Raw genomic sequence first — 23699 nt, 5'->3', positions numbered from 1 at the left:
CACTGTGTGGAGAGGCTCCGCTCCGTAACCTTCTCCTAACACCCTGACACATTCCATGACATAATACTGCATCATGGAATTTTGAGGGGTTAATCCATTTGGTAATTTCTTCCTTTATATCCTTTTCTAGGAAAACTGTGTGACAGCTAATATAGACATGATTACAAGTCCAAGTAGACTTCTATTTCTCCATAACTAGTAAGATTTGCTTTTATTTATCAGACAGACTACACGAGATCAGACAAAAAGTATTTATTTTTAAAGTAAATTTTATAGTAAACATTTAATCCATGAATTCAGAACATCTTTTACATAATATATTCACGGTATCAGCAGCCTGGAAGATCTGATGTCCTGTTGTTTCTACAGGATTTCTTACACTTCTGATGATGGAAATCTGATGAAGTTTGTAATTCTGTTCTTATGGTTGTGACAACATCATGATCTGGTGCACCTGTTAATAATGTTAAACTTTACTGGATTGTCTTAATATTAAAGCAACAGAAAATTGCCCGTAAGAAATCTCTATGGTCTGGCCTTTCCTTCTCACTTATTGATGTTCCTCCTGAGACACGTTGCAATCCACCACTTTCTTTCTCTAGACATCTTTTATATAATATCTTCATGGTATCTCCAGCCTAACAGATCTTTTGTCAGGGTGTCTATCCATTGTAACATTATCGTACACCGCTGGACCTGTTGATCTTATGTACTTTACGCCAATGTCTTAATATTACCGCAACAGAAAATTGCCCTCAAGAATCTAAATGGTTGGACCTTTCTTTCTCTGTTATTGATGTTTTGTTGGTCCTCCTGAGACGTTCTGTAATCCACCACTTTCTTTGTGATGGAACATTCGCCTCTTCTTCTTCACTGATTTTATCAAGAACAAGGACATTTTGGAATTTTCTTAATCCAACAAGCTTATGTTTGTCTGTAACTCCAATCTCCTTATCCTTATCTTCCATCCTCTCTCTTTCCTCATTCATCTCTTCTCTCTCAAATATGGCCATCAGACTGGGTCAAACGGAGACCACTCCAAATTTGTTAGGAGTGAATGCTGACTTTGCATCCTCAACCATCTTCCTGTATATTTCATCTGGATACTCTTCAGTCTCCATTTTCATATCAAAGTGTATAGTAATGCTACAAGTACTCAACCGCCAACAACAACCATCAGGTTAGTAAATGTCATGTGGAACCTTCTATAAGATGTGCGATGTCATAATGCTCATGGTTTCATAGAAAGCAGCAACGAAGGTTTAAAGAGCCCAGATACAGACTTGCGACTAATCCAATTCATTACAGATTACAATAACTGCTTCAACCTTCAAAACCCCATTCCAATTCAGTTTGACAAATAACAGCTCTGGTGCTCAAATCAGCAATAGACATTAATCTTTGGTAGGCCACTGCCTCTCATTTATCACTAAGCGTTCCACCACAATTAGTGGCCACAGCATGGCCAGGTGGACAGTCACATTGTCAAAAACTATGGCAATGTGTTTTAGTAAGAATTGGAGCTGTTTTCAAAGTAAGCGATAAAACAGCCATTAACAATTTGCAAGGAGCATCAATTCATGATAAATCCACATGCCAACATGGCTTTTGGCTACATCGCTTCCACACTGAGGCTACATGAGTACTCACTTTAAGCATGAAATCTTTTTCCTCCAAGTCATTGATGGCTACACACACACTTATCTTCCAGCAACTGTATGGACTGAAATGACTAAGTAAAGCTTTACCACCAGTCACTGGTGGTGTTCCTTGCCACCAGATACAATATTCTCAAAGGATCTAGTATGCTCAAGAGCAAAACATTGATCATCAGCATTACATTACTATCTTTGCGTGTAAAATTGCACCAGCCAATGAATTTCCTGCAGAACATACACTTATCCCACGTTTTGTAGCTGCTCTCTGCTCTGACTCCTTTGAGAATCCTGACCCCTCTCCTCCCTATATCTGCCCTAATGGTGAATATGGAAAAGGTGATTTTTCATTGCTATCTGATGACTGATGCTCATAAATTAGAATGAGCTGAACACATTTTTTCTAATTTGATCAAATAGCAGTGCAAGACTTTTTAACCCCTTAACCATATTTTTTTTCATTTTCAATTGTTGCTCCCTTTCTTCCCAGAGCCATAACTCTTTTTTTATTTTTTGTTAAATTGGCCATGTGAGGGCTTGTTGTTTGCTGGAAGAGTTCTACTTTTGAACAACACCATTGGTTTTAACATATCGTGTATTGGAAAACGGGAAAAAAAATCCAAGTGCTGTGAAATTCCAAACAAAGTGCAAATCTCAGTTATTTTTTTTTTTTTACCTAGTTCACTAAATGCTAAAACTGACCTGCCATTATGATTCTCCAGGTCATTACGAGTTCATAGACACCAAATATGTTTAAGTTCTCTTTTATTTAAGTGGTGAAGAAAATTCCAAAGCTTGTTTAAAAAAATAAAATTGCGCCATATTTCGATACCCGTAGCGTCTCTATTTTTCTTGATCTCGGGTTGTGTGCTGGCTAATTTTTTGTGTGCCTAGCTGACGTTTTTAATGATACCTGTTGTGAGTTAATTTTCCCCTTCGTCACTGAGGTCTGGTGAACTCCCTATTCTGGTAAAGGAAGGTAATGAGCCTGATTATCAGGCACCTGAGCCTAATGAGGATGACTGGCTGAGTGGAGTCACGGACTGGATATAAGGCTGCCGACACCCTTCTGCCCTGCGGGTGATTTCTCTGTGGACTTCTAGGACACCAGTCTGATTCCTGCTCCTCTAAAGCTAAGTTTTCTGCTTTGCCTGTTAGCTTTTGTGTTTTGTTTTTGTTTTCCTTGCTTTTCTGGATTCTGCCATTCCCTGCTGGGGTGAGCTGAATCTCCTTTTGCCTGTAGCTCTGTCTTCAGAATATTCCTGAGTACTGACTTAGCTTTTTTGAAGCCTAGCGTCTTCAGGGCCTTTTTCACTGTCAGTCTGTTGGCTCTTATTTTCATAGGGTTTTTCACGGATTGCAGACAGCAGCCTTCCTGTCCTTTTCTATCTAGTTAGCTTGGGCCCCGTCTTTGCTCAGTCTATCTTTCTGCCTGTGTTAGTGTTTTCATCTTGCTTCACCGTCATTATATGTTGGGGACTGCCTATTGCTTTGGGGTCTGCACTGGGGCAGTTTAGATTTCCCCTTTCTTTCTTTCTTTAGGCCTATTTAATTCTCCGGCTGTGATGGAGGGGTCTAGGGCATCGTAGGAACCCCCCACGGCTACTGCTAGTTGTGTTGATAGGTTCAGGGGTCTGCAATCCGATAGCTGCCAACTTCTCTGGTTTTCTGGACTTAGCTAGCATTTCTGTTTTTGCCTCCTACGGTGACTCAATCATAACAGATACCTTTTTGGTGCTGATGGGATCTTTTGATTGCCGGTTATTGCATTTTAATTCAATGTTGTGGCGATCAAAAAATTGTAATTCTGGCATTTCGACTTTTTATTATTGCGCCGTTTAACGAACGAGTTAATTCTTTTTTTCATATTGATCTAGCGATTCTGAACGTGGCAATACCAAATATGTGCATGTTTGATTTTTTTTTTGTTTTATTTTGAATGGTGGTGATTTGAAAATCCATATTTTTTTTTCACTATTTTTAAAAACTTTTTTTTTTTTTACTTTTTTGCATGCTTCAATGGTTTTCATGGGAAACTAGAAGCTGCACTTGTCCGATCAGCTCTGCTACATACAGGCGATGATCAGATCACCTGTATGTAGCAGAATTGCTCACTTGCTATGAGCACCGACCACCGAGCGGCACTCATAGCAATGCGGCAGTGACAACCATAGAGGTCTACTGGAGTCCTCTGGTTGTCATGCCAACCCATCGGTGACCCACAATCACATGGGTGGGATTTCCGGCATGCTTGCAGGAAGTGCGAGTTAAACGCCGCTGTCAGAGATTGACAGTGGTGTTTAACTAACAGCTGCGGGTGGATCATGATTCCACCCGCGATTGATAGAGGCACATGTCAGCTGTTCAAAACAGCTGACATGTGCTGGAAATGAAGTGGGTACATCGCCGGAGCCCACATCAAAGGGAGGGAGTCTGACATCGGCGTACTGTTAATCCCGATGTCGGTAAGGGGTTAAATGTCCAAACTTTATTATTTGATAACTAGGGAACTAGATCATGAGCAATTCCCTATAGATCTATACAGTCATGGCCGAAAGTGTTGGCAATGTAGAAATTCTCCCAGAAAATTACTGCTATTACAGTAGACTTTTTGTTACCCACAAAGGAAATAAACATATGTATATTGTATCAACACAAAAAAAAATAAAGGCAAATTGGACGCACAAAACTTCAGAAATGGACACACAAAATTGTTGGCACCTTGCAAAAATTGTGTGTAAACAACTTTATTTCAAGCATGATGCTCGTTCAAACTCGCCTGTGGCAAGTAACAGGCGTAGGCAATATGAAAATTACACCTAAAACTAGATAAAAAGAGATAAGTTGACTCAATATTTGCATTTTATGTCTGTGTGTGCATGGAGAACAAAAAAAGGAGGATAAGAGAACTGTCTGAGGACATGAGAACCAATTTTGTTGTAACCTTGAGATTGTTGTTATTTTTCAAGTCTATCTCCAGAGATCTGGATGTTCCATTTTCCACGGTGCGCAACATAGTCAAAAAGTTTACAATCCATGGCACTGTAGCTAATCTACCGGGACGGCAAAGAAAAAATTGATAAAAGGTTGCAACGCAGGATAGGCCGGAGGATGGATAAGCCCCAATCAAGTTCAAAAGAAATTCAAGGTGTCCTGCAGGCTCAGTGTGCAGCAGTGTCCATACAAACTATCCCTCGACATTTAAATGAAACGCTGTGGCAGGATAGTCAGGAGGACCCCAACTGCTGACAGAGACATAAAGAAAGCTAGACTGCAGGTTGCCAAAATCCTTCTGGGAAAGTGTCTTGTAGACAGATGAGACCAAGATAGAGCTGTTTGCTGAAGCATATCATGAAATCTTAAGATTACCAAAGGATTTTGGGCTGCAATGTAATGCCCAATGTCAGAAAGCTGGGTTTGTGTTCTAGATCATGGGTCTTCCAGGAGGACAATGACCCCTACCAGGAGATATATAATAATCTCAATTAAATCATAAAAATTAATGTTCTGAATGTTACCATTGAAAGCGAACTAAAACAAGGAACTGCAAGCTTTCAAGCGGTCTGACGTCTGTTCATCAACTATTGAGCAGCCTGACGTCTGTTCATTCACTATTGAGTGTTCTGACGTCTGTTCATTAACCAGCAATAAAAAAGCCCTGTAACGTTGATTCCCTATTTGATGCGATAGAATTTTTCTTTGTTTTTGCCTCCACTTTGTGTGCTGCTTATTAGTCCCTCAATTTGACACTATATTGAAAACCTGGCATCAGAGGAATATGAAGGTACAGTACACTGAGACCATATTTGGGCTAATTTTCGAGCTGTGAAACACCTGCACCTATAATTCTTAACAATGTTAGTGGGGATAATGAATGAGTTCTTAATGCATTTACCTTTTTAAATATCTTTCGAAAAACAAAATAATGACAATCTTACAAGACTGTTATATGTGGATCAGCATAATTATACATTTGCAATCATAGTAGATAATTGAATACTGTAAAAATTTTACTGTTCATAAATTGAGATCTGGTCATGCTGCCTGTCAATCCTATTCACAAGGATTTTCCTACAAAATTGTTGTACAGTATTTGAGGACACGAAGTACAATACTTATTTGGTACGACTGTGTCGGACTCGCCCTGCCGGAGCTTGCACCTTTACGGGCACATGTCAGCTGATCTATACAGCTGACATGTGCACGCAACAGCTGCGGGTGGAATCGCGATCCAAGCGCGCCGGAAATCCCACACATCGGTAACCCCGTTGCGTGATCGTGGGTCAACGATGGGTTGGCATGACAACCGGAGGTATCCAGCAGACCTCTATGGTTGTAACTGACCGGTGGTCTGTGCTCACAGCAAGTGAGCATTTCTGCTACATACAGGCGATCTGATCATCGCCTGTATGTAGCAGAGCTGATCGGATTGCGGCAGCTTCTAGTCTCCCATGGAGAGTAAAAAAAAAAAAAAAAAGTTTTTAAAAATATTAAAAAATTTCAAATCACCTCCCCCCCATTCAAAATTAAACAATAAAAAAAAATCAACCATACACATATTTGGTATCGCCACGTTCAGAATCACCCGATCTATCAATATAAAAAAATTACTTAACTCGACGACGTAACGAGAATAAAAGTCAGAGCTCCAGAATTGCGTTTTTTTGCATTTAGCGATCAGGTTATTTCTTTTTTTATATTGAAAGATCGGGCGATTCTGTTCGACAATACCAAATATGTATATTACTTTTAACCTACCCTTAAAATTATAGACTGTTCTTGTCTTTGTCAGTGAGCAAACTTACAAAATCAGCAAGGGATCAAATAATTATTTCCCCCCAATGTATTGGTGTTAAATACTGCATCATCATAGTAAGTTTGTGGCATAAATTTTGGGGTCCTAGCCCTTAAACGGAGTCTGTCATCTCCAAAGTGCAATTTAAGTGGGCTAAACCATGTTGTAGGCATCTTGGCCCCAATAACAACCATGCTAGCACTACAACTAAGAAAATAACTTTTAATTCATATGCAAATGAGGAGACATTGTTGCACTGTTATACCTCCCAATTTGCATTTCCCAGAGCAAGCACTATCTGAATTCTGCTGGTTTGTGTGGGGCCATGCGCATTCTCCTTGTCTCCTTTCTTCTGACGCCGTTCCCTTCACTTCAGGGGTTGTATTAGTATAATGAGAGGTGTGCACCAAACTCTTGACCATGCCAAGGTGCGCTGAAGCATCCTCATTTACATATTATTATGATTATTATGCATTTATATAGCGCCATTTATTCCATGGCGCTTTACATGTGAAAAGGGGAAATATAGACAAGTATTATAAATATGTGTAAGACAAGGGACACATATGGATTAAGTTATTTTCACAGGAACTGTACTAGTAACAGGTACAGTGCTAGTATGATTGTTATGGGGCCATGTAGTCTACAACACGGTAGAGCCCATTTAAAATGCACTTTGGGTGTGATGGAATCCCTGTAAGTGGTTAACAATTGTGTGATATTTTGAAGGCATAAACAAAACATTTCAATTCTCTCTCCACCCCACAGTGCAGAACACCCTCCACCATACTAACTGCAAAAATTCTTTCCTGCAGGATGGAGATGTGTTTATACCTTCTACTTTTTGAATGTCTGATGCGTTAAAAACAACTGTACTTTAGTAAAAAGCAAGAAAGTTGCCTAACTTATGCCACTTTTCCTTGCTCAAGTGTTTCAAGTCTTTTTTTTTTTTTTTTACTTTAAAAGCTTTAGCATGTAACGATTTCTTAATTTATTGGTTTAATTATAATTACTAGTGAAGCAGGAATGCTGCTGACAAAAGTAATCCTGCTAGGCAGTTATGTATGTTGGAAAAATAAATGTGTACACAAACACCTGTGACTATATTTATTTGTCACTTCTGAAAAAAAGTTTTGTAAAAAAAAAAGTGTGTGTGTGTATGTATATATATATATATATATATATATATATATATATATATATATATATATATATATATATATATATATACACACCGTATATACACACATATATATACACACACACACACACACACACCTAAAAAAAAAATAAAGGGAACACTTAAACAACACAATGTGATTCCAAGTCAATCACACTTCTGTGAAGGCAACCTGTCCAGTTATGGAGCAACACCGATTGTGAATCAGTTTCTCCTGCTGTTGTGCAAATGAATGGAACAGACAACAGGTAGAAATGATGGGCAATTAGCAAGAATACTCCTATAAAGAAGTGGTTATGCAGGTGGTGACCACAGATAATTTCTCTGTTCTCATCCTTTTTGGCTGTTGTTTTGGTCTCTTTTGCATTTTGTCATTGCTCTCACCCCTTGAGGTACAGTAGCAACCCATAGAAGTTGCTCAGATAGTGCAGCTCATTCAGCTGTGTCTGTCAGCACAGTGTCCAGAGTATGGTAGGCGCTACCAGGCGACAGGCCAGTACACCAGGAGAAGTGGAGGGGGGACGTAGAAGGGCAACATCCCAGCAGCAGGACCGCAAACTCCTCCTTTGTGCAAGGAGGAGCAGTACCAGAGCCATGCAAAATGACCTCCCAACAGGCTGCTGAGATCCATTTGTCTGCTCACACTTTCGGAAACAGACTCCATGAGGGTGATGAGGGCCCGACGGCGATTAGCATTTGCCAGGTAACACCAAGTCTGGAGACACCATGGAAAATATTCTGAGCCTGCAACAGCCTCCCCCATGACTGGTTTGTCAGTGGTTCAGTAATAGTGTGGGGGAGGGGCATTTCTTTGGAGGACCGCAAAGCCCTCCATGTGCTAGCGATGAGATCCTCAGACTCATTGTAAAACTATATGCAGGTGCAGTGGGCCCTGGGTTACTTATGATGTATGACAATGACATGTCTCATGTGGCTGAAGTGTGTCAGCAGTTCCTGCATGATGAAGGCATTGATGCTTTGGACTGGCCTACCCATTCCGGAGACTTAAATTCAATCGAGCAGATCTGGGACATTGTCTTGTTCCATCCACCAATGCCACGTTGCACCACAGATTGTCCAGGAGTTGACTGTTGCTTTAATTCAGGTCGGGGAGGAAATCCTTCAGGAGAAAATCCGCTGCCTCATCAGGACCATGCCCAGGCATTGTAAGGTGGTCATACAGGCACGTAGAGGCCACACACACTACTTAGCATCATTTCCTTGTCTTGATGAACTACCACTGAAGTTGGATCAGCCTGTAATTTGATTTTCCACTTTGATTTTGAGTATTATTCCAAATCCAGACCTCCATGGGATATTCATTTTGATTTACATTGATAATTTTTGTGTTTTATTATTCTCAACGCATTCCACTGTGTAATGAATAAAGCTTTGCAACTGGAATATTTCATTCATTGAGATCTAGGATGTGGTATTTCTGTTCCCGTTATTTTTTTTAGCAGTGTAATTTGTGTGTATATATTAGACATGTATGTGTGCATGTATATATAATATATATGTCTTTACTTATAAGTGCAAACTTCAACAGTTGAATTGTTTCTACAAATTACCATAATTTACAATTTTTCTTCCTATTTCCTTTTTATTTGCAGGTACATGCTTGGGCTTTCAGCTGTTCCAGCTATACTCCAGTTCCTTGGATTTCTTTTTCTACCAGAAAGTCCACGTTGGCTCATTCAAAAAGGCCAGACGCAAAAGGCAAGAAGAGTTTTATCTCAAATCCGTGGCGTTCAAACAATTGACGAAGAATATGACAGTATAAAAAATAGCATTGATGAAGAAGAGAAGGAAGTGGGTGCAGGTAGCTTCTCTTTTATTCTTTTTAATCTTCTTTATCCAGCATGACAATTTGCCATATATTTCATTCAGAATACACCTGAAGCACTGTTTATTTCTGTTTTAAGGACAATACACAATAGATTGCACATAATAATGATGCTGTACATTTTTCGGCTTATACCTTGTCTCAATCAGCTAAGGATTTCACAATATATTTGCATTATACTCTACTTTAGGATAAAGGTTTTAAGAGCTGGAAAGAATATGAAAAAGCTGAAAATTTGACCTATAGAAATTCAAGTGTCAAGGCTTTTTATCTCTAATAAAGAACATGCCTCACTGCTAGAAAAGGTCAATCTGCCAATTAGTCCGTATTGGGAAAAAAGTTTTGGTTGAATGCCAATAAAATTAGCTTTACCTCTTCTAGAAAGGTACAATGCTGTTTCCCAAGCTACACAAAATCCTAGAGCTCCATGTGTGGGAAAACTGCATTCTGACATGGGTGATCAAAAAGGCAACTCATGTCCCCAATTGAGTTTTCCAGCACATACGATCCATGTAGGTAAAGTCAATTCTGCTGTTTAAAAATTTGTCCGGAACAAAACAGTTGCCTTGAGCAATGAACTGGTAGCCCAAGTAAAAATTCCAAATCCTAGCATAATACAGTGACAACACAATTTAAGAAAAATGTTATATTCTCTTGGGAGTTGCAAGGCCGAATTCAGACGTCTGTGAATGGACAATAATTTTCAGACTTACCCCTGTCTTCCTGACCCAAATTCAACAGCCTCACGGATGTATATTTATAGGGACCTGAATTCCCGGTGCCTCTCCTCATCAGCCTGCCAGGTGCAATGTCATGTGTGTGTCACAACGCGATGATATCTTGCTGGACCTACTACTTATAATGGCCGTAGGAGAAGGTTTGAAGGGCTTTGGTCTATTGGCCATAGAATATAGACTTGGCTGCTGGACTAGGGTCCAAGGAATCATTTTACTCATCTCAAGTTAATGGATGTAATTCTATCATGTTTTTGGCGTAGATGCTGTTTTTGTTTCAAAAGGAATGGGAACATATTTGTAGAACTACTTCTTTGGAAAAAATACTTCACAGCCTTTGTTAGACTTTTAAAAAGTAATTAGTGGGCAAAGTTACTGAACATTCCTTTTCCACTATGTAAATTCACTGAAGTTCACTTGCCATTGCATTTTCTTCTATAAAGTAAGCTCCCAAAATAATAAAACTTTTCAAGTCCAGAAAGGTGTTAAACAGACATGTTACCAGGTCTCTATGACATACACCCTAGAGTTCCGTGGGAATTAAAGGGGTTTTCCCATTAGCAAAGTACATTTTAATCAATGGGTCTTGGAACAAAAATAAGTTATACAATTGGATGTGTTTAAAAAAAAAAAAAAAAAAAAAATGTTTCTGTGCTGAGATCTAATAAATGTGTCCCTGCTGTGTACTGTGTAATGGCTGTGTCTGACCGTACAGGAACATGGTCTGATCATACCACCGCTCCTGGGCAGAGGATACAGAATAAGTGATTATAGTGACCAAATAGCAGTGGCTTGCAGATGTGGTATTATCAGACCATGTTCCTGTCTGTGCACCGTTTATACTAATTAGAAATCGCTATCACCACCCTGTCAGGTAGTCTTTGGTATGAAAATGGTTGAAAGAAAAAGCCAAGTAATTATTAATAGTGGGGTAAGTGTCCTTGTGTGTGACCATATTACAAGTTACGGGTTCATAATTGCTGAAATGAGTTGTTGATGTTGGAATTTATTCTCATTGCCAAATTCGCAGTCAACAATTTTTTTTTTTTTTTTGCAGTTCTATTGCAAGGGAATACGCCAGGCTTACTTTTTTTGTACATTTGTGATTTTTCCATTATTGCAGCAAATGAGCAATAAAAATCGATACACTATATGCAGGTCTATAAAACTGTAACCCTGTCTACGAAGTATCCGATCTCCCAGCTTCCTGTGCAAATAGGATAATGCCAACTACAATGGCAGATCTAGCTGCAGCCAAGCCACACAAGTTATTATTCTGTTCTTGGAGATGCCAACACGGCGTAGCTCTAATAAAACACACTTTCCGTTGCTATAGAGACATGATTTGTTTGGTTAGTACTCTAGATTTCAATGTAGCTCATCGCAGGGTATTTCACACCTTTCTCTTCAACAAAACTACAAGATGGCATGGCAAATGTTCAGCAAAACCTTTTTTTTTTTTTTAAATGTCAAGGTGTCATTTTAATGCCAGTAGCAAAATATGTTTTAAAACTGATAATAAACTTCTCTCATTAAAAATAACACCTTTTACATTCAGAAAATCTCATCAGACAGAAGGATCAGCCATAACATAAATGACAGCAAATCCTTTAATGGTGTCAGCCAGTGTCTCTTGTTAGTGCAGCTTTCCTCACACACGGACCAGCACTTCTGTCCATACAATGGCTGCTGGTGGAGGAACCTGTGACCAGACCGGTCCTTCAGCCTCCTCCAATAGAAAAGCACATTTCCCATGTGATTTGTCTTATAGTTGGAGTAGACTGATGGATTGGTTTGGTCCACCAGCAGCCGTTGTATGGAGAGAAGTGCTGGTCCGTGTGTGGGGAAAGCTGCACTTATAATAGAAAATGATTAGTTTTGTAAGTTGCATGGTGGGGTCTGGATGGAATGAACTAGTGATGTTTCTCAAACCATTCCTGTTCTTACTGACGGAGGCCACTGCCATTCGGGAATACCTTTTCCGTGAAGACAAGCAACCATTTTTTTTTAAATCAGTTTATTTTTATTAAACAGTTTTAACTTACAAAATTGAGACAAGGCACACACAGTTTTAACATACAGATTTGAGACATCCCTCTTATACACAACCCAACCCCCCCATTATCAAATTATAACTAATGTAACCGTGGGTCCCTTAGAATGTGACCTATAAATGTATAGTAGAAAAAAAAACAAAAAAAAAAAAACAAGCAACAATTCTTAAGGGGGACAATATGAAACACGATGAGACTTGTACAGCATAGAACTATGAACTGTCAGGCACATAGTACAAAATGAGCAATAGACATATTCATGAAACCTATTCATAAAGCAAGAGATCATATGGAACCAAGAGGGAATAAGGGGTACTATAATTTGCAAAGCATAGGGAACAGATTCTCCAGCAACAAAATTTGGGATGGCAAACCCAGGGTGATAAGCCAGGGGCTCCAGATTTTATCAAATTTTCCGATAGCTGTTCTTTTAATATACACTCCTTTTTCCAGCCATATAGAACTATTGACTGTTATGATGAGTCACCAAAGGAGGAAAAAACAAAATACCAGCTAAGTCCAGAAAAACCAGAGAGGTTGGCAGCTATCGGATTGCAGACCCCTGGACCTATCCACAACAACTAGCAGTAGCCGTGGGGGGTTCCTACGGTGCCCTAGACCCCTCGATCACAGCCGGAGAACTACGTAGCCTAAAGACAGAAAGGGGAAAAACTAAACTGGCCCAGAGCAGACCCCAAAGCAATAGGCAGCCCCCAACATATAATGACAGTGAAGCAAGATGAAAACACCAACACAGATAGAAAGATAGGTTGAGCAAATGATGGGGCCCAAGCTAACTACATAGGACAGGATAGGAAAGCTGTTGTCTGCCATCCGCAAAAACCCTATCAAAATGAGCCAACCGACTGATAGGAAAAACAGGCCCTGAAGTCGCTAGGCTTCAAGAGACTATATCAGCACTCAGGTATATTCTGAAGACAGAGCAAAAGATCAACAGATCAGAGACAAAAATGTAATTTAGCTCGCCCCCGGCCGGGGATGGCAGAACTCCCAAAAAACAAGGCAAAACAAAACTGAAGAGTACAAAGCAGAGCAGAAAAACTTAGCTTTGAGATGCAGGAATCATACTGGTCTCCAAGAATCCAGCAGGAAAATCACCAGCCAGGAAGAAGGGCGTCGGCAGCCTTATATCCAGTCCTCAATTCCAGCCACCCAGTCATCATCTAGCTGCCCAGGTGTTTGATAATCAGCCTCACTACCTTCCTTCACCAGAGGAGGGAGTTCATCAGACCTCAATGGTGAAGGGAAAAATGAACTCACAACAGTACCTCCCCCTTGAGGAGGGGTCACCGAACCCTCATCCATGCCACCAGGGCGATCCGGGTGAGCCCGATGAAAGGCATGCACCAATCTTTCGGCATGAATATCAGAGGCAGAGACCCAGGAATTATCCTCCTGACCATAACCCTTCCACTTAACCAAATACTGGAGTCTCTGTCTAGCCAGACGGGAATCCAGTATCTTCTCTACCTCATATTCCATGTTACCTTCAACCAATACAGGGTCAGGAGGTGCCACCACAGGAACTACTAGTTCAACAAACCTCTTCAACAAGGACTTATGAAACACATTATGAATTTTAAATGTGACAGGAAGAGCCAACCAAAAAGAGACCGGATTAATAATCTCCAAAATCTTGTAAGGTCCAATAAATCTAGGCTTAAACTTAGGAGAAGCCACCTTTATAGCGATATTTTTTGATGACAACCAAACCATATCACCCACCTTAAACTGGGGACCAACGGTCCTATGCCGGTTGGAAAACCGCTGGGCCTTTACCTGGGAGAGAGACAACTTATCCACTATTTGGTCCCAGATCTGGTGCATTCTCTCCACCACAGTGTCAACACCTGGGCAGGCAGAAGGCTCCACCTGCCCTGAAGAAAATCGAGGGTGAAAACCAAAGTTACAAAAAAAAGGTGACATCAAAGTGGCAGAACTAGCTCTATTATTTGAAGCAAATTCGGCCAAGGGCAAAAATGAAACCCAATCATCCTGATCGGCAGAAATAAAACATCTCAAATACGACTCCAAAGTCTGGTTTGTTCTCTTCGTCTGCCCATTGGTCTGAGGGTGAAACGCAGAGGAGAAGGACAACTGAATTCCCAGCTTGGAACAAAGTCCTCCAAAATCTAGACACAAACTGAACTCCTCTGTCAGATACAATGTTCTCAGGAATCCCGTGCAAGCGAACCACCTGTTGCAAAAACAAGGGCACCAACTCAGAGGAAGATGGCAACTTAGGGAGTGGTACAAGATGGACCATCTTAGAGAATCTATCACAAATCACCCAAATAACAGTCATTCTCTGAGAGACAGGCATATCAGAGAGAAAATCCATTGAAATATGGGTCCATGGCCTCCTGGGCACCGGCAAAGGCATCAAAAAGCCACTAGAGCGAGAACAAGGTTTAGACCGGGAGCAAGTCCCACAGGACTGCACAAAATTCCTGACATCATGAGACAAGGCGGGCCACCAAAAAGACCGACTTGCCAGATCTCTAGTACCAAAAATACCTGGATGACCAGCCAATGCAGAGCAATGAACTTCAGACATCACTCTCTTCCTCCACTGGTCAGGAACATACAACTTTCCACTGGGACAACACTCAGGTTTGTCCTCCTGAAACTCTTCCAGAGCACGTCTCAAATCGGGCGAGATGGCAGAAAGAACTACCCCCTCGCCTAAGATGGTAGCAGGCTTAGTCACAACAGGAGAATCAGCAAGGAAACTCCTAGAGAGGGTGTCTGCCTTGACATTCTTAGTGCCTGGAAGAAAAGAGACCACAAAATCAAAACGTGTGAAAAACAAGGCCCACCTAGCCTGTCTAGGATTCAAGCGCTTGGCCGACTCCAGGTAAATCAAATTCTTGTGGTCAGTAAGGACCACGACTTGGTGTTTGGCTCCCTCCAACCAATGTCTCCACTCCTCAAATGCCCATTTCATGGCCAGCAGTTCCCGATTCCCCACATCATAGTTACGTTCGGATGGGGAGAACTTTCGGGAAAAGAAAGCACAAGGATTCATTTTAGATGTCACAGGATCTTTTTGGGACAACACCGCTCCTGCACCAATCTCAGAAGCGTCCACCTCCACCTGAAACGGGAGTGAGACATCAGGTTGCCGCAAAACCGGAGCAGAAGTGAATCTTCGCTTCAGCTCCTGAAAGGAAGAAACAGCCTCCGGAGACCAAATCAGCACCCTTCCTATTCAAATCCGTCAATGGCTTGGCAATACCAGAAAAATTAGCTATAAATTTCCGCTAAAAATTAGCAAAACCCAAAAACTTCTGGAGGGCCTTCAAAGAAGTGGGCTGAACCCAATCATAAATGGCCTGTACCTTGGCCGGGTCCATTTCAATAGTTGACGGAGACCAAATAAATCCCAAAAATGAAATCCTCTGTACCCAAAAAAGGCATTTCGATCCCTTGACATACAGGGAATTCTCCCTCAAGATCCGGAACACAGTCCGAACATGTTCCACATGAGAGTCCCAATTCTTGGAGAAGATCAAAATATCATCCAGATAGATAATCAAAAATTTATCCACAAAGTCTCGGAATATATCGTTCATGAAGCACTGGAAGACAGAAGGGGCATTAGTGAGCCCAAAAGGCATCACCAGGTACTCAAAATGTCCCTCTGGAGTATTAAACGCCGTCTTCCATTCATCCCCATGCTTAATGCGAATAAGATTATACGCCCCCCTTAGGTCAAGCTTGGTAAACCAGCAAGCACCTTTAACTCTGGAGAATAGATCAGAAATCAGGGGTAATGGATACTGATATTTAACAGTAATTTTGTTGAGGGCACGATAGTCAATACAAGGCCTTAATGAACCATCCTTTTTAGCCACGAAAAAAAACCCAGCACCTAAGGGTGAAGAGGATGGTCTAATATGACCCTTCTCCAATGCCTCCTTAATATAGGATCGCATAGCCTCGTGCTCGGGTACAGATAAATTGAAAAGCCGACCCTTGGGGAATTTACACCCCGGGTTCAGCTCAATTGCACAGTCATAACTCCTATGAGGAGGCAAAGACGCAGGCTCATTCTCACTAAATACATCATAAAAGTCAGCCAAATAGTCAGGAACATCATACGACTGGGGAGAGGTGGAGAAAACAGGAGCATCACTAAGGGCACACCGACAACCCCAACTCACCACAGACAAAGATTTCCAATCCAGAACTGGATTATGGATTTGCAACCAGGGAAACCCCAGAACAATGGTATCATGCAAATTATGCAACACCAAAAATCTACAATTTTCTTGATGGTCTGGGGCGACCCGCATTACCACCTGGGTCCAAAACAGGTTTATTCTTCGCCAAAGGAGTAGCATCAATACCCCTCAAAGGGATAGGCGTCCGCAAGGTGTCATAGGAAATCCACAGCGTTTAGCAAAATCCAAGTCCATCAGGTTAAGAGCTGCTCCTGAATCCACAAAAGCCTTGGCGGAAAATGTGGACAGGGAGCAGATCAGAGTAATTGCCAGAAGAAACTTAGGTTGAACACCACCCACAGAAACCGTGTGTGCACAACGTTTCTCTCGTTAAGGGCAGACAGAAATAATATGCGAGGCATCTCCACAAAAAAACACAGCTTATTACGCCTTCTGAACTCCTGACGTTGCGCCCTAGACAAAACTCTATCACATTGCATAGGTTCAGACATTTGTTCAACAGGTGGCAACATCTCTCGTGTAGTTTTGCGTTCACGTAAACGCCGATCCACCTGAATGGCTAATGACATAGAATCGTCAAGACCAGAGGGAACAGGAAATCCCACCATAGTATCTTTTACAGTTTCTGACAAACCCTTCCGAAAGAGGGCTGTGAAGGCACCATCATTCCAGGTAGTAAGGACCGCCCACTTTCAGAATTTTTGACAGTACAACTCTGCCGAATCCCGACCCTGGCTTAATGCCAACAGGGTCTTTTCAGCCTGATCAATAGCATTAGGTTCATCATACAACAACCCCAAGGCTTGAAAAAATGCATTCACATTATTCAGAATAGGATCATCAGGTTTCAAAGAAAATGCCCAATCCTGGGGATCGCCGCGCAGCAAAGAGATGACAATTTTAACCTGCTCCGTGGAGTTCCCCGACGAGTTAGGCTTCAAGGCAAAAAATAATTTACAATTCTTGAAATTCAAGAATTTAGACCGATCCCCAAAAAACACATCAGCAGTGGGAATCTTTGGTTCAGCAGCATGTGAATGAGCAAGATAGGCGGAAATTCCCCGCACTTCAGCAGCGAGCTGCTCCACACGATCAGACAATTGCTTCAACTCCATTGAGAGAAAAATTCCCCCTACGGCCTCAGAGATATAGAGGAAAAAATATGCACACAAAAAAAAAAAAAAAATTCTGACATTTGTTTTTTTTTCCTTTTTTTTTTTTTTTCCTTTTTACAATTCTCTCCTGCTATTGAGTACCCTAGGATCTGCGGTATGGCTGGTGATTCTGTTATGATGAGTCACCGAAGGAGGAAAAAACAAAATAACAGCTAAGTCCAGAAAAACCAGAGAGGTTGGCAGCTATCGGATTGCAGACCCCTGGACCTATCCACAACAACTAGCAGTAGCCGTGGGGGGTTCCTACGGTGCCCTAGACCCCTCGATCACAGCCGGAGAACTACATAGCCTAAAGACAGAAAGGGGAAAAACTAAACTGGCCCAGAGCAGACCCCAAAGCAATAGGCAGCCCCCAACATATAATGACGGTGAAGCAAGATGAAAACACCAACACAGATAGAAAGATAGGTTGAGCAAATGATGGGGCCCAAGCTAACTACATAGGACAGGATAGGAAAGCTGTTGTCTGCCATCCGCAAAAACCCTATCAAAATGAGCCAACCGACTGATAGGAAAAACAGGCCCTGAAGTCGCTAGGCTTCAAAAGACTATATCAGCACTCCGGTATATTCTGAAGACAGAGCAAAAGATCAACAGATCAGAGACAAAAATGGAATTCAGCTCATCCCCGGCCGGGGATGGCAGAACTCCCAAAAAACAAGGCAAAACAAAAACAAAACTGATGAGTACAAAGCAGAGCAGAAAAACTTAGCTTTGAGATGCAGGAATCAGACTGGTCTCCAAGAATCCAGCAGGAAAATCACCAGCCAGAAAGAAGGGCGTCGGCAGCCTTATATCCAGTCCTCAATTCCAGCCACCCAGTCATCATCTAGCTGCCCAGGTGTTTGATAATCAGCCTCACTACCTTCCTTCACCAGAGAAGGGAGTTCATCAGACCTCAATGGTGAAGGGAAAAATGAACTCACAACAATTGACTCTATTAATAAACTCCTCCACCGTCGGGGGTGCAGATTGCTTCCAGTGCAAGGCAATAGTTTTCCGTGTTATATATAAAATTCTAGCCATACTGATCGCCAGCGGGTCTTCCACAGAAATATCCGGTATAATACCCAGCACACAGACCTTTGGGTCAGGGAGCAATCTTGTACCATAAACTCTTGCCAACGTATTCAGAACAATATTCCAGAACCGTCCAAGCCGAGGACACTCCCAGAACATATGCATAAGGTGTGTATCAGGTAGGCTACATCGGAGGCAGCATGAGTCACTCGCGATTTTGTGCAAGAACGCAGGCGTTTTATATTTCCTATGTATTAGATACACCTGTGATAATCTCTGGCCTCCGATAACGAAAGACAGGGCACTGAACTCAACACATAGTCCCACTGATCATCTGAGAGCTGGCCAACATCCTCCTCCCATCTAGCTTTGGTGCAAAGGGGGTACTTACTCTGGAATGCATTGAGAAGTATTCTATAAATGGAGGAAATCGGTCCTCTTCTGGAGCCAAAGCCCCCCCACCAACATTGTCAATGGGTTAGGATCTATACTAAGATCTCTAGTTTTTATTTGAGCTGCATACGCATGCCGGAACTGTAAAAATCTGTAGAAAAACCTACGGGGAATGTTAAATTCAGTGCGCAGTTGTTCAAACTGTTTTAATGTATTTTTAGACTGAATGTGTGCCACCGTGATCACCCCCTTCGCCTCCCAATCGGTGCACCCTTCTAAAGTTTCAAATTCCAGGAGACTAGGATTATGCCACAATGGTGTAAACAAAGAGCAATCAGAACCACCCAACAGGTGCTTTCCTCTATCCCAAACCTTATAGATCATGGCCAGAGTTTGAGCTTGAGATAATTTGTTTCCCCCTCCCCGGGCGTCTATCATATAGATTGGTACTCTCCAGGGGCTATTCTGAATTGTCAGTCGTCCATTTTTCTCCAGTGCACCACACTGATCCCAACCCTTCAGTTGCTGAATCTGAGTCGCCAGATAGTAGATCCAAGCATTTGGGATAGCCAGCCCCATATTTGTTTTTTCTCTTTGTAGGTACTCCAGACGGATTCGAGCCTGCTTTTTTTTTCCCAAAGTAATTGTCTAAATAACCTATGAGCTCTCTGAAAGCACCATGCCGGGAACCACACCGGGGAGTTGTGAAGTATATAGAGCAGTTGGGGCATTAAAACCATTTTGATGAGATTTCCTCTCCCAACAACTGATAGGGGAAGTCTACACCATGCATCAATTTTAGTTACAAATCTATCTAACGGGTGTCAAATTAAGAGGCACATAGTCAACAGGTTTAGCTGTAACATTGATCTCCAGATACGTAAATTCTGTTACCAGTTTAATATTGGTTTCCTCTAACCTATGTGTGTCTACACACGGGTCTATACAGTTGTGGCCAAAAGTATTGACACCCCTGCAATTTTGTCAGATAATACTCAGTTTCTTCCTGAAAATGATTGCAATCACAAATTCTTTTGTATTATCTTCATTTAATTTGTCTTAAATGAAAAAACACAAAAGAAAATGAAGCAAAAAGCAAAACATTGATCATTTCACACAAAACTCCAAAAATGGGCCAGACAAATGTATTGGCACCCTCAGTCTAATACTTGGTTGCACAACCTTTAGCCAAAATAACTGCTATCAACCGCTTCCGGTAACCATCAATGAGTTTCTTACAATGCTCTGCTGGAATTTTAGACCATTCTTCTTTGGCAAACTGCTCCACGTCCCTGATATTAGAAGGGTGCCTTCTCCAAACTGCCATTTTTAGATCTCTCCTCAGTTGTTCTATGGGATTCAGGTCTGGACTCATTGCTGGCCACCTTAGAAGTCTCCAGTGCTTTCTCTCAAACCATTTTCTAGTGCTTTTTGAAGTGTGTTTTGGATCATTGTCCTGCTGGAAGACCCATGACCTCTGAGGGAGACCGAGCTTTCTCACACTGGGCCCAACATTATGCTGCAAAATTTGTTGGTAGTCTTCAGACTTCAATAATGCCATGCACACGGTCAAGCAGTCCAGTGCCAGAGGCAGCAAAGCAACCCCAAAACATCAGGGAACCTCCGCCATGTTTGACTGTAGGGACCGTGTTTTTTTCTTTGAATGCCTCTTTTTTTTCTCCTGTAAACTCTATGTTGATGCCTTTGCCCAAAAAGCTCTACTTTTGTCTCATCTGACCAGAGAACATTCTTCCAAAACGTTTTAGGCTTTTTCAGGTAAGTTTTGGCAAACTCCAGCCTGGCTTTTTTATGTCTCGGGGTAAGAAGTGGGGTCTTCCTGGGTCTCCTACCATACAGTCCCTTTTCATTCAGATGCCAATGGATTGTACGGGCTGACACTGTTGTACCCTCGGACTGCAGGGCAGCTTAAACTTGTTTGGATGTTAGTCGAGGTTCTTTATCCAACATCCGCACAATCTTGCGTTGAAATCTCTTGTCAATTTTTCTTTTCTGTCCAAATCTAGGGAGGTTAGCCACAGTGCCATGGGCTTTAAACTTCGTGATGACACTGCGCACGGTAGACACAGGAACATTGAGTTCTTTGGAGATGGACTTGTAGCCTTGAGATTGCTCATACTTCCTCACAATTTGGTTTCTCAAGTCCTCAGACAGTTCTTTGGTCTTCTTTCTTTTCTCCATGCTCAATGTGGTACACACAAGGACACAGGACAGAGGTTGAGTCAACTTTAATCCATGTCAACTGGCTGCAAGTGTGATTTAGTTATTGCCAACACCTGTTAGGTGCCACAGGTAAGTTACAGGTGCTGTTAATTACACAAATTAGAGAAGCATCACATGATTTTTCGAACAGTGCCAATACATTTGTCCACTCTCTTTTTTATGTTTGGTTTGGAATTATATCCAATTTGGCTTTAGGACAATTCTTTTTGTGTTTTTTCATTTAAGACAAATTAAATGAAGATAATTATACCAAAGAATTTGTGTTTGCAATAATTTTCAGGAAGAAACTGAGTATTATCTGACAAAATTGCAGGGGTGTTAATACTTTTGGCCACAACTGTAGGCATAAGTACCGATTTGTTCCAATTTATAAGGAGGCCCGACCACTTACCAAATTCCTCAAGGACAGCCATAACTGGTCTAATAGAGTTAGAGGCATCTCCCAGATACAGAGGCACGTCGTCCGCATAGAGTGAGATGCATTCCTCCAGGTCCCCACCCTAAATACCCGCACTTCCTTAGAGGCCCTAATAATACATGCTAAGGGTTCAATAGCGATGGCAAATAGGAGGGGCGACAGAGGACATCCCTGTCTTGTTCCCCTCCCCATCGCCACCACCCCAGACAACTCACCATTGACCCTAATCCTAGCTGACAGACCATTATAGAATAGCTTAATGAGGGCCAAAAACTTAGGGCCAAACCCCATTCTTTCTAAAATCTTCCAAAGATAACTCCACTCAACCGTATCAAAGGCCTTAGCTGCGTCGAGCGATAGCACCTCCCTGGCCCCCGCCTCAGGAGAACTTAACTGCATATTGAGGAACAAGCGATGCAAATTAATGGCAGTAGACTTCCCCGGGATGAACCCCGACTGATCCTTATGAATGAGCCCAGCAATAACCTTAGCCAGTCTGACCGAGAGAACTTTGACAAGAATTTTAACATCCGTCTGGAGTAGAGAAATGGGCCTGTAAGATTCAGGATGAAGGGTGTTGTGAGTTCATTCTCTGGTCCACCAGTTGTGAGTTCTCCTTCCAGACTCCCTCTGGTGGTAACAGGAGGTAGTGAGGCTGATTTAGTCAGTAGAGATCTGCCACCTGATAATCAGGATGACGATTGGACTTCAGGAATCTGACTGGATTTAAAACAGCCGACGCCCTATTCTGGTGCTGGTGATTCCTTCTGGCTTGTCAGGTCTTGATCTTCAGCTCTGTTCCAGTCATTTAAAGCTAAGTTTTCTGCTAATGTTCACACTTGATTTTGTTGGTCTATTCAGTTTTTTTGTGTGGTCAGCCAGCCCCGGCTGGGGCTGCGCTGAATTTCCACTCTTATTTATCTGTATTTGCCAATTTGCTTTTTGTCCCTTACTAGTTTGGCCTCTTTTTGCTCTGTCTCAGAATATTTCAGAGTGCTGATATAGTGGGAGAAGTCTAGTGACTTCAGGGTTAATTTTGGTATCAGAAGTGTTGGACATTATTTTTGTAGGGTTTTTTGCAGGTTGCAGACAGTGTCTTTCCTTTCCTTTCTAGTTAGTTTGGGCCCCATCGTTTGCTCAACCTATTTTCCTGCCTGTGTTTGTGCTTTCATCTTGTTTCACAGTCAATACATGTGTGGGGACTGTCTTTCCTTTGGGGTCTGCTCTGGGGCAGTTTTCCCCTTTTCATGCTTTAGGCTTATTTAGTCCTCTGGCTGTGACAAAGCGTCTAGAAACATCGTGGGTACGCTCCACGGCTGCTGCTAGTTGTTGTGGTAGGATCAGGGATCTGCAATCTGCATAGTTACCAACCTCTCTGGTTTTCTGTGACTTAGCTTGTTTTGCTTTTTTCTCCTCGGTGACCCATTCATAACAGAATCACCAGCTATACCGCAGATTCTAGGGTACTCAAAAGCAGGAAAAAGTTGTTAAAAGAAAGAAAAAAAAAAAGTGTCCGAATTTTTTTTTAATTTTTTTTATATTTTTTCCTCTTTTTCTCTGGGGCCGTAGGAGGATTTTTTTTTTCTTTTTCCTAATGGAGATTAAGCAATAGTCTGATCGTCTGGAGCAGCTCGCTGCTGAAGTGCAGGGAATTTCCACCTACCTCATTCAGTCACATGCTGCTGAAACTACGATCCCTACTCCTGAGGTGTTTTCTGGGGATCGGTCTAAATTTCTGAATTTTAAGAATAATTGTAAATTATTTCTGGCCTTGAAGCCTAACTCATCGGGGAGCTCTGTGCAGCAGGTTAAAATTGTCATCTCCTTGCTGCGCGGCGATCCCCAGGATTGGGCCTTTTCTCTGACACCTGAAAATCCTATTCTGACTAATGTGGATGCATTTTTTCAAGCCTTGGGGTTGTTGTATGATGTACCTAATGCTGTTGATCAAGCTGAGAGAACTCTGTTGGCATTGAACCA

The 23699-nt window shown here is 41.8% G+C and overlaps 1 protein-coding gene across 1 annotated transcript in view; it reads left to right on the top strand.

The window, feature by feature from the left end:
* SLC2A13 (solute carrier family 2 member 13) overlaps nt 1–23699 on the top strand; it is a 401421-nt gene that overhangs the window by 149842 nt on the left and 227880 nt on the right. Inside the window, exon 3 of the mRNA XM_073573541.1 lies at nt 9244–9452. Within this exon, the coding sequence (XP_073429642.1) occupies nt 9244–9452 (209 nt within the window). The remainder of the gene's footprint in view (nt 1–9243; nt 9453–23699) is intronic.

Source organism: Dendrobates tinctorius, unplaced genomic scaffold (genome assembly GCF_039654945.1).
Source record: "Dendrobates tinctorius isolate UK_male_01 unplaced genomic scaffold, ASM3965494v1 ptg000035l, whole genome shotgun sequence".
Lineage (NCBI taxonomy): Eukaryota > Metazoa > Chordata > Amphibia > Anura > Dendrobatidae > Dendrobates > Dendrobates tinctorius.
The sequence above is the reverse complement of the archived record's forward strand: the minus strand, read 5'-3'. Positions and strand labels throughout refer to the sequence as shown.